Source organism: Artibeus jamaicensis, unplaced genomic scaffold (genome assembly GCF_021234435.1).
Source record: "Artibeus jamaicensis isolate MK-2021 breed Jamaican fruit bat unplaced genomic scaffold, CSHL_Jam_final contig_548, whole genome shotgun sequence".
NCBI lineage: Eukaryota > Metazoa > Chordata > Mammalia > Chiroptera > Phyllostomidae > Artibeus > Artibeus jamaicensis.
Window position 1 is genome coordinate 22,112,538 of NW_026521883.1, and position 13,962 is coordinate 22,126,499.

General features: G+C 43.2%; 1 protein-coding gene across 2 annotated transcripts in view; it reads left to right on the forward strand.

Moving 5' to 3' along the window:
• Positions 1 to 13,962, forward strand: part of SHC4 (SHC adaptor protein 4) — a 104,141-nt gene that overhangs the window by 65,474 nt on the left and 24,705 nt on the right. For both annotated transcript variants that reach the window (XM_037156484.2, XM_053670121.1), the window contains exons 7-9: positions 8,369 to 8,492; positions 9,941 to 10,112; positions 12,167 to 12,227. In XM_037156484.2, the coding sequence (XP_037012379.2) occupies positions 8,369 to 8,492; positions 9,941 to 10,112; positions 12,167 to 12,227 (357 nt within the window). The remainder of the gene's footprint in view (positions 1 to 8,368; positions 8,493 to 9,940; positions 10,113 to 12,166; positions 12,228 to 13,962) is intronic.

A 13,962-nucleotide genomic window follows, 5' to 3' on the forward strand; every position in this document is an offset into this window, starting at 1 on the left:
AAGTTCCTTAGGTCAGGGGACTCCTCTGTGCAGACATGGTTATTACTGCTTCTTGTCCCTAATTCTGCGTCATTCGGACTCTCTTAGGGATGAGTGTTAGGACACTTCTCTTTAACTAGAACCTGTTAGCTGGGCAGCGTTCTCTGCCATCCCAGGAACAAAGTTTGCCCCGGGACATTTATTAAGTATATATGGAGTGGAATTTGGAAATTCAAAAAACTAAGACACAGAGGTTGAGGTTGAAATGTATATGGCATGCTGGGGAGCAAATGAATGGAACATAGTAGAATACAGATTGTATATGGAGAAAAAGAGTCCGAAAGGCATTTAGAGGGCACATAATCCAGTGGGCAAATAGGTGGAGCATGCCGTTCACAAAGCAGGAGATGGATTCAGAGAGAAGCAAGCCTTAAGGTTGGGAGATCCAACAGCAGGAACTGTTGTGATGGTCGGAAATCAAATTATGAGGGCCAGCTGCTCACACAGAACCTGGCACATACTAGGTGCCCAGTAAATGCTTGCCAAAAGATCATGGCCCTGACAAGATGGAGAGGAAAGAGCAGGTGGTGGATACTAGGCAATGCTTCACTGAAACTGACTCACTCTTAAGAACAGGTTATGGTCAGACAGGAACTACTGAAGGGGGGGCAGGGGTGTGGGGCTGGAACAAAGGGTACCAGAAAAGAGCAACCTCTTTTAAATAAGCCTGAGCCTCCCTGGAGAATAACTGCATACTATTTTTAGGAAGGCCTCCGAACAACAAAGTCTTTTATCTTATCCCGGAAAGGACAAGGGGAAAAGAAGAACAAATCAGGAAATCTAGATGTTCAGTAACTCTGCCATCAGTCACTGACTGATGGGCGTGTCACTGCCCTTTGTTAAATGGTGGTGAGAAGTTCAAAGTTAAGGCAGGTGGCTGAGGGTAATGGCCAAAGAGGATCTACATACTTGCAAATATCCCCTTAAGTGAAACAGGAGAAGCAGAGCAAATGATGTAGCTCATTCACTTTGAAAGGTCATGTGTTGGTGTTTGAGTAATTCTTCAGAGCTAAGCTGCTTAAATGGGACCCACAGGGACCCTGGCACAGGGGTTCTGAGAAGACATTTATGAAAACTATGGACTGAGTTTAGGGATGGGATTTAAGAGACACTAACTCTCAAAAAGTTGAGATAGGTTTCAGGGTTTTTTCTTTCTCTCTCTAGCCTCAGACCAAAGAGAAAATAAGAAAGATGTTGGAGCCAGACAGACTGGTAGGAATCCTAATTCTTCCAGCATCTCACCATACAACCTTTGTCAAGTTGTTTCCCATCCTGGAACCCCAGTTTCTTTAAGTGGGAGTGACAGTAACTCCTCGCTGGTGGCGTTGGAAGGAGTAACCGAGAGAACGAGAGAACGCAGAAAGCATCAGTTCTTTCCTCCCTCCTCTCATCTTTCTTCTGTAAGGAAACAGGTCTATTACTAGACAGAGGACTTAAAGGCAGAGTGTAATTTTCTTGGATTAAAAAGGTCATACCTCCCTATCACTTGTTGACCCTTTTCCTGCCCCTTGACCCTTTTCTTATCTTGTCTATTAAAACTTCTGTGAGTAGCCACTCTATTCTCAACATACCCCTGCTTGTACACCTCTCTAGGTTTAAATCCTTTCCCCTTACCCGTACCTCTGAGTACTTGAATTTCTGCACAGAGGCACTGACACAGCTTTCAAGTTTACAAACAATTAATTATGTACTAGTATATAAGAAACTGAGCTAATCACTGTGCAAGAAAAATAATTCCTGGTGGCCACTGTCGGCTCATCATTCAGTGGCAGAGAGAAACGTAACCCGTGGGACGTGCATGGGAATGGAGAGCCCGAGAGCAGTGCGTGGAACTCAGCTGGCGCCACGTGCGGGAGACATGAAGGAAGACACAGGTCACAGAGCCGTGTGACGAGAGCGCCAGGCTGTGTTTGGACGATGTGCATGTGCACGTGTGCCTGTGCTGTGTGTGTGCACGTGTGTGTAAGGGTGGGGTTGCACAGAAGGGAGGGGTTAGAAGTAGGGGAGCTGTGGTTGGCCGGATAGGCCGGAAACAGACTGTGCAGGGTTTTGAATGCTGGTCACATGGTCGTTGGGAACCTTTGCAGATTCTGAACTTCATAAAAATTATTCTGGCTTTGGTCATTCCATTGCAATTGTAAAGTGATCATTTTCTGGCATTTGTATCTGTAAAAGTGAAATTGGGCAGAGAAGCAGCCTGGAATTACAGAGTCCAGTTCAGAGTATACCTCCTAGTTCTAAACTGCCTTGGGGGAGGAAGGGACCTTTTGGATAAATTTGTAACCTAACAGTACTTGGGAACTGTTGAGATACAAGGTTGGTGAAATAGAAATCAGTCCTGAGGATTTAATGAGGTACTGTATGCAGTACACATAGCTCAGTGTCGGGCCTATAGTAAGTATTGAGTGAATGGTAGCTATTATTATCTTGTGTGATTTGGAACAGAGATTTTTACAAATAGGAAAGACAAAAAACCCTATAGAAATCTAGCCCCCCACCCCCATCAAAAAAAGAAATAGCTACCACTTATTGTATGCTCTTATACGCCAAGAGTATTTTGTCTGCATTGTCTCACTTCATCTTCACAGCAGCCCCGGAGGGTAGGTATGGATACCGTTCCTTTTTATAGATGCAAATGCTGGAGTTGCGAACAATGCGCTGGCTCTCCGAAGCGCGCCCAGCCAGTTAGCACCTGGGCCAACTCCAGGCCCTGAGCACAGTTTACAAAAGAGCATGACAAAGCACCAAGAAGTATTTAGGTTTTTTTTGTTTGTTTGTTTGTTTTTAAGTTTAACCTTACCACATTCAAAGAAACACAAAGTATAATTAGATACCATATTTCATCATCAAATCTCAGACATGGATAAAGGTGAACTGTGGTATAGGACTCCTGAACACTTCTGGTGGGAGTGTGAGCTGAATGTTTTGGAGAGCAATCTGACAATTTGCATCAAAACTTTAAAAAAAGGTAAATACTTTTGGGCCAGCAGTTTCACTTTTAAGGAAATAATTAGGGCAAGAACAAAGATAAAGCAGTAAAGATGATTGTCATGTATTATTTATGTAATGGAAAAATAAAATTAATTCAGTATTCCTGACTAACAAAGTACCTAAATAAATCCATAGACTGTACAATACTACACAACCATTAAAGCTAGTGTTCTAGTGGAATAAATGACATGGGGGAAATAGTCACAGTATTATTAAGTGCAGACAGCAGATTCTGAGACAATGTATGTAGTATGATCCCAGGTAGTTTTGGGGATGTAGATATACATGGAAAAGGGGCTGAAATGGCACATGCCAAAATGTGAGTTGTAGCTATCTGTGGATAGTGAGACTTGTGTAATTTTAATTTCTTCTTGGGGTCTTTTTATCTAAACCTCCTTCAATGAATAACTGTCACATTTCTAAAAGGAAGAGTATTCTAAATCTTTGAATAAATACAAAAAATCATGAAAACAGAAGGGCGATGTTATAACATCTCCTTGGTGACTTGGATTCATTAGCAGGCAGGAGAAGTCTGGGGGTGAGAGGGTGATGGTTGTAGGCAGAGGCAGTGAGAGAGAGAGAGAATGAATAGAAATGTATTAGATCAGGCCTTCTGGGGGGGGTGTTGGAAAAACTACAGCTTTTTAGCCCTAATGGGGAGTGAGATCACTAAAGGAGGAGCCCAGAAGGAAGAGGGCTGAGGGCTTCAGGGAGCAGAAGAAGAACTTGGGGGAGACAGTAGGGAGCCAGAGGAGTAGTCATTGGTGGTGGTGGGGGGAACCAGGAGGTGAGTTGAGCACCTAAGGAGGAGGAAGAGCAGGTTTCTCTGGGAGAAGACACTCTAGAATGTCCCATACTAGCAAAAGAGTTAAGGGGAATGAAAGTGGAAAATGCCATTCAGTCCATCAGTTGACAGGCCATTGGTCACCTTGGGAAGCAGGCCGCCAGTGGACTGGCAGAACCAGACCTCAGGGATGAGGAGGCTGTGGCTGATAGGAAGTGAAGATGGGCAGGGGAGACCAGGCTTCATGCTAATAATCCTGAATGTCCCCACTGTCTCCTGCTTGCTTGATTCACTTTTAGCATTAGTGCATTCAAGTCAGCGCAGTTGCCACTTTTTTCCATTTTGGCTGGGACCCTTTAGTGAGTTCCTCACTTTGTAAGAGGTCTTTTCTGTAGAAAAGGGGAAGTTCCAGTAAGAATGTTTTGAGTTTACTTAGTGACTAATACAGCCTGCCTCTGTAACTGCCATAAATGAGGGAATCTCTTCACCTCTTACTCCAAATGTGTAGCAGTCCAGGAAGGTTTAAATATTTTCTCTGAATCTACTCTGTTAAGAGGACCTGGTTTACCTGGACTACCTAGATACAGGAAGGCCATGGTTCTCAGTGTCTGAAGAAAGTTAAAAAATAAATATAAAAGATTGTTAAAACAATTTAAATTAGCCCATTCATTTAGAGTTGTGATTATAGTTATAAAATACATGCATCAGTGTCCTTGGTTACATTAATTAATGTGGACCGACTTTTTAAGGGGTGGTGGACTCCATACTTCAGTCCCACAGCACCATCTGGTGCTTAACTTGAGGAACTGCACTTTTGAATTGTTTTCTAGTAATAGCAACAACAATACCAGAAACAAAATTTTTTTTTAAAAAGTCTGTTAAAAAACAGCCCTGGCTGCTGTGGCTCAGTGGATTGAGCACTGGCCTGTGAACCAAAGGGTCACCACTTCAATTCCCAGTCAGAGCATGTGCATGGGTTGTGGGCCAGGTTCCCAGTAGGGGGTGTGTAAGAGGTGGCCACTCCACCATGTTTCTCTCCCTCCCTTCCCTCTGTTTAAAATAAAATAAATAAAACCTTTTTAAAAAATTTAAAAAGCAAATATAACAGTAAAGAAGAGCCTGTTATCCTCTAGGAATAGTGTCCACCTCTTGTTCATGACTCTCATTAGGAAACCAAGTGTAAAAGATGGAAGAATTTGAATCTAAGGTTCTCTTAAATCCTACTTAGTATACGGAGTGCCTGATACCCAAGGGTTTAAGTGTGGGTCTGCCTGGCTGCGAGGATGAGTGAAAAGAACCCAGAGGGGCATCCGATTCTAGACGTGGAGGTCAAAGATCAGGCTCCCAATGCAGTTACTGTATCACTACTAGAAAGTCACATTCTTTTGGGAATTGGGACTTTTTATATACTTGTCTTTCTTCCTTTCCATTAGCTGAAGGTTGGACAATTCTTGGCCAAACTGGCTGCTTATCTGAGTTTTTGGAGATGTGCTAAGAAAACGGGCATACCTAAATGTGATTTAGAGTCTGTCCTATTCTGGCCCATGACCACCTTAAAAAAAAAAAACCAAGGCTGCGTCACAGAGCAGCGCCCTCTGCAGGTGGGGAGGCTGCACAGAGCATCTGCATAGGGCCAGCCTTTCGTCCAGTGTCGTGGAGACGGGCATCACTTGTTTTTCTTTCCCTTTAGTCTTCTCAAAAAAGTAATATGGCAGTAGCAAGGTTATCCAAAACAAAGCAGGAAATTATATTGCAGGCATCATCCAGGTACAAGACCTAAACCTCAAGTATCAGAATCATAAAAATGGAGGGAAATAAAACCTATTAGAAGTGTATGAGGAGTGGTAGCGCATGGCTGTGGGCTTAGCTGATTCATTCATTCCTGTGAGCCCAGCCTGCCCTGCTCCTCAGCGGGTTTGAGGTCCTGTGACAGAGGAAGGGTAGGATTTCTATAAAACAACAAGGCACTTCAAAGATCATGCAGTGCCCTGTCTCAGCAGGTGAGGACCTTGCTGTAGAGCAACCTGTTTGGGGTCACACAGATTGTGGTATCACTGGAACCTGAACTTAGATCTGAACCTTTTCACAGAGTTCTTTTAAACATCCTTGTTCTCTCCTCCCTCTCTTGGGAGGCACACTTAGCCTCCCTCCCTCCCTCCCTCCCTCCCATCCATCTGTCCATTCATTTGTGTTTGAATTTTCTGCCTCTCTCATCATCTTCCCCGTGCTTATGTCTAGACATCCCCTTGATCCTGAGAAAAAACAAAGTTACAAAAATGTTTATGTCCATTTTGATATAATTTCTGGTCTTTTTTTTCCAATTGGATCAGGAATTCATGAAATGAAAAACAAAATAATCCAAGTGAATTACTTAAAAAAATCATAATATACCACTACTTTTTTTGGCTCAACTGGAGGCTGCATCTCTAAGGGCACTTTGTACATCTGCGGATATGCGGCCTGACCCGGAGGGAGGAGACCATTCCCACAAACCGCCCATGCAGCCATCTGTTCCGGTCAGTGCCGGAAGCACACGCCTCACAGTGGGGGTTCACTGCAGGCCTTATTGTCATACAACCGAGGACAGTGTCCCACAGCAGAGTCATGGATGTGACTCAGGGAAATCAGTACTTACTCGATCAAATCATACATATCTTTTCAAAACAAATTTAGAACACATATGTACCGGTCACTAGGTGAAGCTACTGTAGAGGGAAAGAAGGGCTATATAAAATGTCAGACTAAAGAAGGCCATACTAAAGAAGGGAATATCTATATATTCCCAATTGGGTTTTCAAAACTAATTAGCTCCGAGTCTACTTTAGGGTCCAAGTTGCTTCTTTAAATGGACAAGTTTATAAGAAACGATCAATAGCTCTGGGAGTTTCACACCTCAGTGTTGTTGGATTTGGTAATAGCACCCTGCCCCCGTCCCTCCCAAAAGTGTTCAAAGGCATAACTCCTATAAATCGACATCAAGCTAACCTGAAAGGACAATTATTTGATTTTTTAAAAAAATCTTCATTTGTTTTTAGAGAATAAAGGAGAGAGAAAGAGAGGGAAAGACACATCAATTGGTTGCCTCTTGCATGCCCTCAACTGGGGACCTGGCCCCACAACCCAGGCATGTGCCCGGCCCATGAATCAAAACTGGCGAACCTTTGGTTTGTTGGGCAATGCCCAGCCCTCTAAACCACACCACTTAGGGCCTTATCTGATATTTCCCAGTGTGATTATCAACATAAGACTACTGTAACCTGCTGTTACAGGCTCTGCAGGCGCCATCAGGTGTGAATGAATCGGCTCTGACTTCTGATAGATACAAAATTCTTTCCAAGACAATGCAAAGCATAAAATTAAATTTCCAATTCAACACAGTTAAATTATTTTGTAAAGTCAGGTTTAGTATTGTGTCCCAGTATTGGCATTAGGGTCCCCAAGACCCACGATGCTTCCCCAGTATCTAATCTGGTTTCCCATGTACTCACTTTCCTATTCTCAGAGAATGGCGGACAGTTTTTACAACATTCTTATATGTATTTGACCACTATTAAGCTCTTCCTCATCCCTCAATTGCTCAGGTTATGCAAACCTATATATATATTTTTAACATTTCTCATGAGACATTGCTTCTATCTTGAAGTCATCCTCAGGACGCTAAGTCATTGTTATGAAACCTCAGATTCAACTAAGCCTTCATATTGCAAGGCCCTAAGCACGGCACATACTCCCACACTCGAGTCAAGGCAAGAACAATATTCCTGATGGTGGAGAGAGGATCTTACAGTTCCCAAACACAAGCTCCCAGTTAGTTTTACATACGGCAGCAGATTTGCTAATTTGTTTGTGATATTCTGTCAGCCACCCCCTTCACGATTTATTTCTCTCATTTGCTTGTGAAAACTAGCCCTTCCCAGTAACCGCTTCTCAGAGGAAGTGTCTAATAAAATTGTGGTATCCTCTGGTAATGTCAGCTTCAGAAAATCTTGATTTTGATGCTATTGGAGACATATTCCTGGGGTTTCAAGGATGGGGATTTACCAGAGCGTCACTGCTGGGGACAAGAGGGCAAAGGGGCGGCTAGAGGAGGGGGTCTTCTAAAGCCCCCGTTCACTAGTAGGTCATACCCCTTTGTGGGGAGAGGGGCGGGGAGGTGTGGAAATCTTCTGCAGCATACTGTGTAAGGACCAGACTGAAAACCTAATCTTCCCTGAAGGTTGCCGTTCGAAGCATTTCTTGTATTGAATTTGAGAGCTAACACTGAACTTGAGTATTAGTCAAAATTGTCCTACTTTTATAAAAATGTGGGCCCAAAATACCTGCTGTGGGAGCAAAATTTGTGTTTTGAGATATTTAGATATAAAATCTGAATGTCTTCTCTTTGATGCATGTGAAATGGGAAGTATTATTATGTCATTTCATTGCTGAGTGAGTAGAGCTTGTAAACCTCACTCTTTTCTTCAACTACCAGTTCGTGCCTTGGAAGGATTTTGGTTTTCTATAACCTGCTCTTACTAAAAACCTGTTGTACTTTTCTCGTGTGCCCTTCTGCAGCCTGCCACATACTGGAGTGCCACAGCGGGACGGCCCAGGACGTCATAAGCACCATAGGGCAGGCTTTTGAGCTCCGGTTTAAACAATATTTGAAAAATCCTTCTTTGAGTGCTTCTTGTGAAAGGTCAGCCAAGAGTTCTATAATTAGTTGACTTACTATATCTTGTTTAACTTTAAAATTAATACGGTATTTAATTTTAAAGTTGACTAATGAAATGAGCATTTTTTTCTTATAAATAGGCAGCTTTAGTACAAACTAGTCATAACATTTTATATTTTTGTTCCATTCCTATTTGTCCAGATAGTTCCTCTTGATCCATAACAAATTTAAAGGAGACACTAAAAGTGAGAGGGGATCAGCCGTGTTTCTCTGATGGTATACAGGACATGAATTGATTAAATAGTATCATAAAGTAGTAAATATCAATAAATTTCTCAGATTTGTTTTAACCCCACATCCCTAGCATATCAGTAAAAAAAAAAAGTCAAGGATAAAGAGCAAAATAAAGAGTCTATTGCAAGAATTTCTGTTAGTCTGTTGGTTTGCAGCGTGGACAGATCAGCCCCAGTGCGGCCCAAGGTCCCAGTTGTTCTGAGGCACAGACAGGCAGTGGTGAGAGCCGGATGCTTTCAGGCCAGTGGGTGCAGTGAGGCCCCCGGCTAACAGAAAGCACACCTGAGAAATGGAACTCTTGGGCACTTTTACATACATTTCTCTCAGTAATTTGTCACTTTGTGTGGAGGTGCCCTTTATGGGGTGGTCAGTGTAGCACAGGAGAGGTGGTTACCGGGAGGACGAGTCGTTGACTCGCCCCCCGGGCAGCGCTCCCCTCTCAGTGCTGCCCCTTCGTAGGCATGTAAGGAACCCAGCAAAACGCACGTGTCGTCGCCGAGTCAGTTCAGTCTAAAAGGACTTGTTCCTTTCCATAAGAAACTTTTACTAATTCTGGTTTGGAAGACAAGTACATTTATTTTTCTGCCCTGTTTCAATTTTAAAGACAAGGCATATTTACATAAATCTATCCTCTTGCCACATGTGGTTGTAGTATTTCTTTATGTCTGAATCCTGTATTCTCTTCTAGATCTGTGCAGATGAGATAGCTGGCCATAGCGCTTTAATTTTTTTCCATCTTGGTTTAGAAAACTGGACCATGTCCTCTGCCTAATATCTACATTTTCTTTAAGCAAAGCATTTATAGAATGGTACAAAGCATGCTGCAGCTACCCAGGAAAACTGAGCATTTTTATAACCAATTGACAAAGTGCCTTACACTCAAGGAGTTCATACATACGTATATATATTTTTTAATTACTGGAGGGGGGAAAGACACAAAAGCATCACCCTTGGCATTTTGGTTGGCTTACCCCACTTTAATTGTCTGCAGAAATCTAAACAACTCAGTCATCTGGTTGCTTCCACCCAGATGTTCGACATTACTTAAGCACATCTGTAAATTTACAACATGAATGCAAAGTTTTTCAAGATGATTTGCATGGTTCTGATCCCTCTGCATCCCCTATAGCATTTGAATTCCCGCCCAGCCTCTTGGGGGTTCTTTTTTTCCCTTACAGTGAGGAGGTGCATGTTGACGACCACGCAGAGGAGGGAGAAGATCACGAGTATTACAATGAAATACCAGGAAAGCAGCCACCTGTGGGTGGCATTTCAGATGTGCGGATCAAAGTTCAAGCCACAGAACAAATGGCTTACTGCCCAATACGATGTGAAAAATTGTGCTATTTGGTAAGCGAATGTTTTATTATTATTGGAACTAGCAATGGGATTCTGTCTGTATCATTAGAGAGCTTAATTTGAGGGTTTCCAAATGCTATTTTAGAGAAAATATCATCTTCCTCAGTACAGAGCCAGAGGGTGAATCATTGATGAAGCCTGGAGTAGATCATTTTGACTCCTAATTCCCCAGCCTTAGTCCCCGCAGCTGACCTCACTTCGCAGTTCACTGGGAACCACAGGGCAGTCCAACATGTTATACTCAACTTCACGCTTCCCACCTCCGAGTCTTTTTGTGTTCCCTTTGCTTCCCTTCCTTAGTTACTGTCTCCACAGCGAATCTTTCCCCTGAGCTCCTAATCCCATCCCTTCCTACCAGTTCTGTGCTCTTGTTCTGTCCATCAACCTTTGTATCAATCCTCGTTCTCCCTTTGTCCACCAGTTCTTTCTCTTCTGTTTGCAGATGATTGGACTCCTCCAACCCAGCTAGTAATGCCCCACCTCCTCATCTGTCTTCTACCCATAAACTTCTAGAAAAAATACTTTGTTTTTACTTCTGTGTTCAAATCTATATTGCACTTTTAAGATCTGAACTCTAGTCGACAACTTGATAGAAATTACTTTTACAGTGCTCGCCAGTGGTTTAATTGCTAAATATGTTTCCGTCTTCAATATTCTGAATCTGTCTCCAGCATTTGATACCTGTTGGCTTCTTCTTCTTCTTCCTTTTTTTAGACTTCTCCTGTTAGCCTCTAAAATGTGTTCATTGTATGATACTGATCTTGCATCTCGAGTTGCAGTTTTTCTTTTTTTGTAATGTTTTCCAAATTTTATTGTGAAAATTGTCAAACACACAGAAAAGTAGAAAAACCTCTACAGTGAACACTCCTATACTCACCATCTAGATTCTACAATTAACATTTTACTATAATTGCTATGTTATCCTATGTAGCCATCTATCATGTCAGTCCATCTTATTTTGATGCATTTCAAAGTAAGTTGCATCTTTTCTTTTTGTATCTTGTATTCTTGCATCCATCCCCTCTTCTGAAAATCCAAGCCCCTGCTTTACCAACAAGAAAGCAAGCTCCAGTGCCCTGCCCTTGGCCCTGACTTCTCCTGAGGCCTGAAACCTATGTGTGTTCTCCTGCAGCTTCTCGGTTTCCAGCTACTTCCCCTCTCTCCAGCTGTCACGCCACAAACATTACGTTGCTTGTTTATGTCAGAATTGAACTGAGCGTTTTCTCCTGGACTCCAAACCAGATTTCTCTACTGATTCACTCAGGTTAAATAACAGCATTGCTGCTCTTTCTGTAATCTATACAATCGTTTGTGTTTCTCACACTTTGAGCACCATATCAACAATCCTCCAGACCTAGGCTTCTATTCTGAAAATGTCTTTTGAATATATCCAACCTTTTGCATTCCTATTGCTTCTTTCTAAGTTCTGGTCCTTACTTGCCCAGATGATTCTGAAAGCCCCTTCCTTATGTCTAATTTCACTCCCCCAGATGTCCTGCACAAAACTGTCAGATTAATCACTCTAAAGCAAAGACACTTCTTCTTGAAAGCATCAGTGGATCCCATTCCATTACTGAAAAGAGCATGAGATTTTTAAGTATGAAAAGTGAGCCTGGCACAAACCTCAGCAGAGCAGGGCTCCAATCTGCCACTTCACGGTTAGAAAGAGGTTTGCTAAATGGCCAGTGTTTATATAAGTGTCCTGGAAGTCGCCCTTTCTTGCTGAGGCTTGGATTGGTCCTGGAATGTGACCTCCCAACAGAAGCAGTGTCCCTCAGGACACGAGCCCCACAGCGGCAGCCTTGACAACCTCCAGCCCGACCTCTGCAGCTCCAAAACAATGCGCTGTTGGAAGGAGTCTGCCCTTCCCCACCCACACCTCGCTTTCCCTTTCGGTTTTTTACCACCACCAGACACTCCCTGTATCAGAAAGTGAAGTTGTCTGCTGTATTCTGCTGGGAGTGTTATTAGAGTTGTGTTTGTTTTTTGAAGTTTAGGAACATATGCTGTATTTGTAAATGTTTCACGATTTGTTGTCTGCACAGCCCGGGAACTCCAAGTGCAGCAGCGTGTACGAGAACTGTTTGGAGCAGAGCAAGGCAACAGGTAGGTGCGCTCACTCTTCCCTGGCTGCCCCTCTCCCTACTCTTCTTCTCTTATCCTCACCTGAGGATATTTTTTTTCTTTTCATTGCTGAGAGAAAGAGAAATGTGAAAGAGAAACATCAACTGGTGCCTTCTTGTCCTTTTTCATTGCTTTGAGAGAGAGAGAAAGAGATAGAAACAGAGAGGAACAGGGTGGGGGGAGAGAGATGTGGAAGGGAAACATGGAGTGGCTGCCTTCTTGTATGTGCCCTGACTGAGGCTGAGCCTGAAACCTAGATATGGGCCCTGGTGGGGACTCGAACCTCTGACCTTTTGGTCTGCAGGGTGATGCTCCACCCAGCTGGCCCACCCCAGCCAGGGCGTCTGCTTTTCTTTCCAAGTCATGTGGTCATATGTGGACGCTCCTTTTAGACCCTTCATGGGAAAAGGAGGTGTATGTGACTAGACACACAGCACTTCAGCAGCAGGCTTCACACGTGCTGAGAGATGCTGAATGCCACGTGTGTGTCACTTGAAGGCTTGTGTTCCTTCTCCTACCACGCTGTCCTTCTGCCGTAAGGGGTCTTTCACTGCCTTGACATGATGACAGCTCTCACGAAAGAGGTGTTTTCTTTGCTCAAAACTCCAGGGACCCCTACTTCAAAGATCAGACAGTAGGCTAATGTAAAAATTAATGCTTGTCAAAGCCATTAGGGTCAATATAAAACCTTTATTTCTGCTTAGCAAAGGCAACAAGAAGAAATCTGAAACGTGAGAGTCCCGATTATAGTTTCTGCCCGCCCCCCTCAATACCCAGTGCAAGGCAGCAATGGTCAGATTGGAGATACATTTTCATAAAAACAAGGCATACTGACAGGGAGTCCTTGGAGTCTTACAAATCATTGGAAATGTGTATTTAGTTGGGAAGGAAAGTTTTGCAGCTTTACAGGGGGAGATAACGGGGCAGTGTAAATAATACAGAGGAGGGTAGAGTTGGATAACCACACTTAGGGATGCTAATTAAACTGGCAGGAACTGGCCGTGTGGACGGTAGTTGCTTCCAAGGATACTTTTGTATTTCTTAAGGAATTGTGCCAATGTAATCTATTATTTTTTAATTTTTATACAGTGAGGGAACATGAGGATATATTGTTTTTTGGTATAGTTATAATTACCACTTTCATCCAACCTGCAAAAATAGTAGGAGTAGTGAGCTATTGCAGTATTTAAAGTTCTTCAAACACATGGCTTCTTTTGATGAAATGAAACTTCATGTCATCTTTAAAGTCTTGTAAACTTTTAAACTAATTCTTATTATTAGCTTATCGATGGTAAATGTAAATGTCCTTTTTAAACTGTGCTCCCTGAGAGGCATCGCCCCTCCCCCTCTTCCTCCCTCCTTTTCCTTCCTCTGGAACTCCTCACCCAGGGACCCAACAGCCAGGAGCACAGCACACGTGCCTTGTTGTATTGTCACATTTTCTGCCTGCTGATGCGCTCTTGGAGTCATCCTCGTGCCCCGTTTTTATCTCATTTTACATTCTTTATTTATTCAACAGTTGTCCAGTGGGTCAAGCACTGAGCTACAGCAGGCCCCCCACTTCGAACGGGAACCATAATGCCAGGAGGCCCACTCCCCGCCCCTCAGTCACTGAGGCTCTGAGGGGTAGAAAGGCTGAGCCCCTGCTCCAGGGGCCACAACACCTGTGCGGTTCCTCCCATTGTGACAGAAAGGACTTTCCTACCACAGACACTCA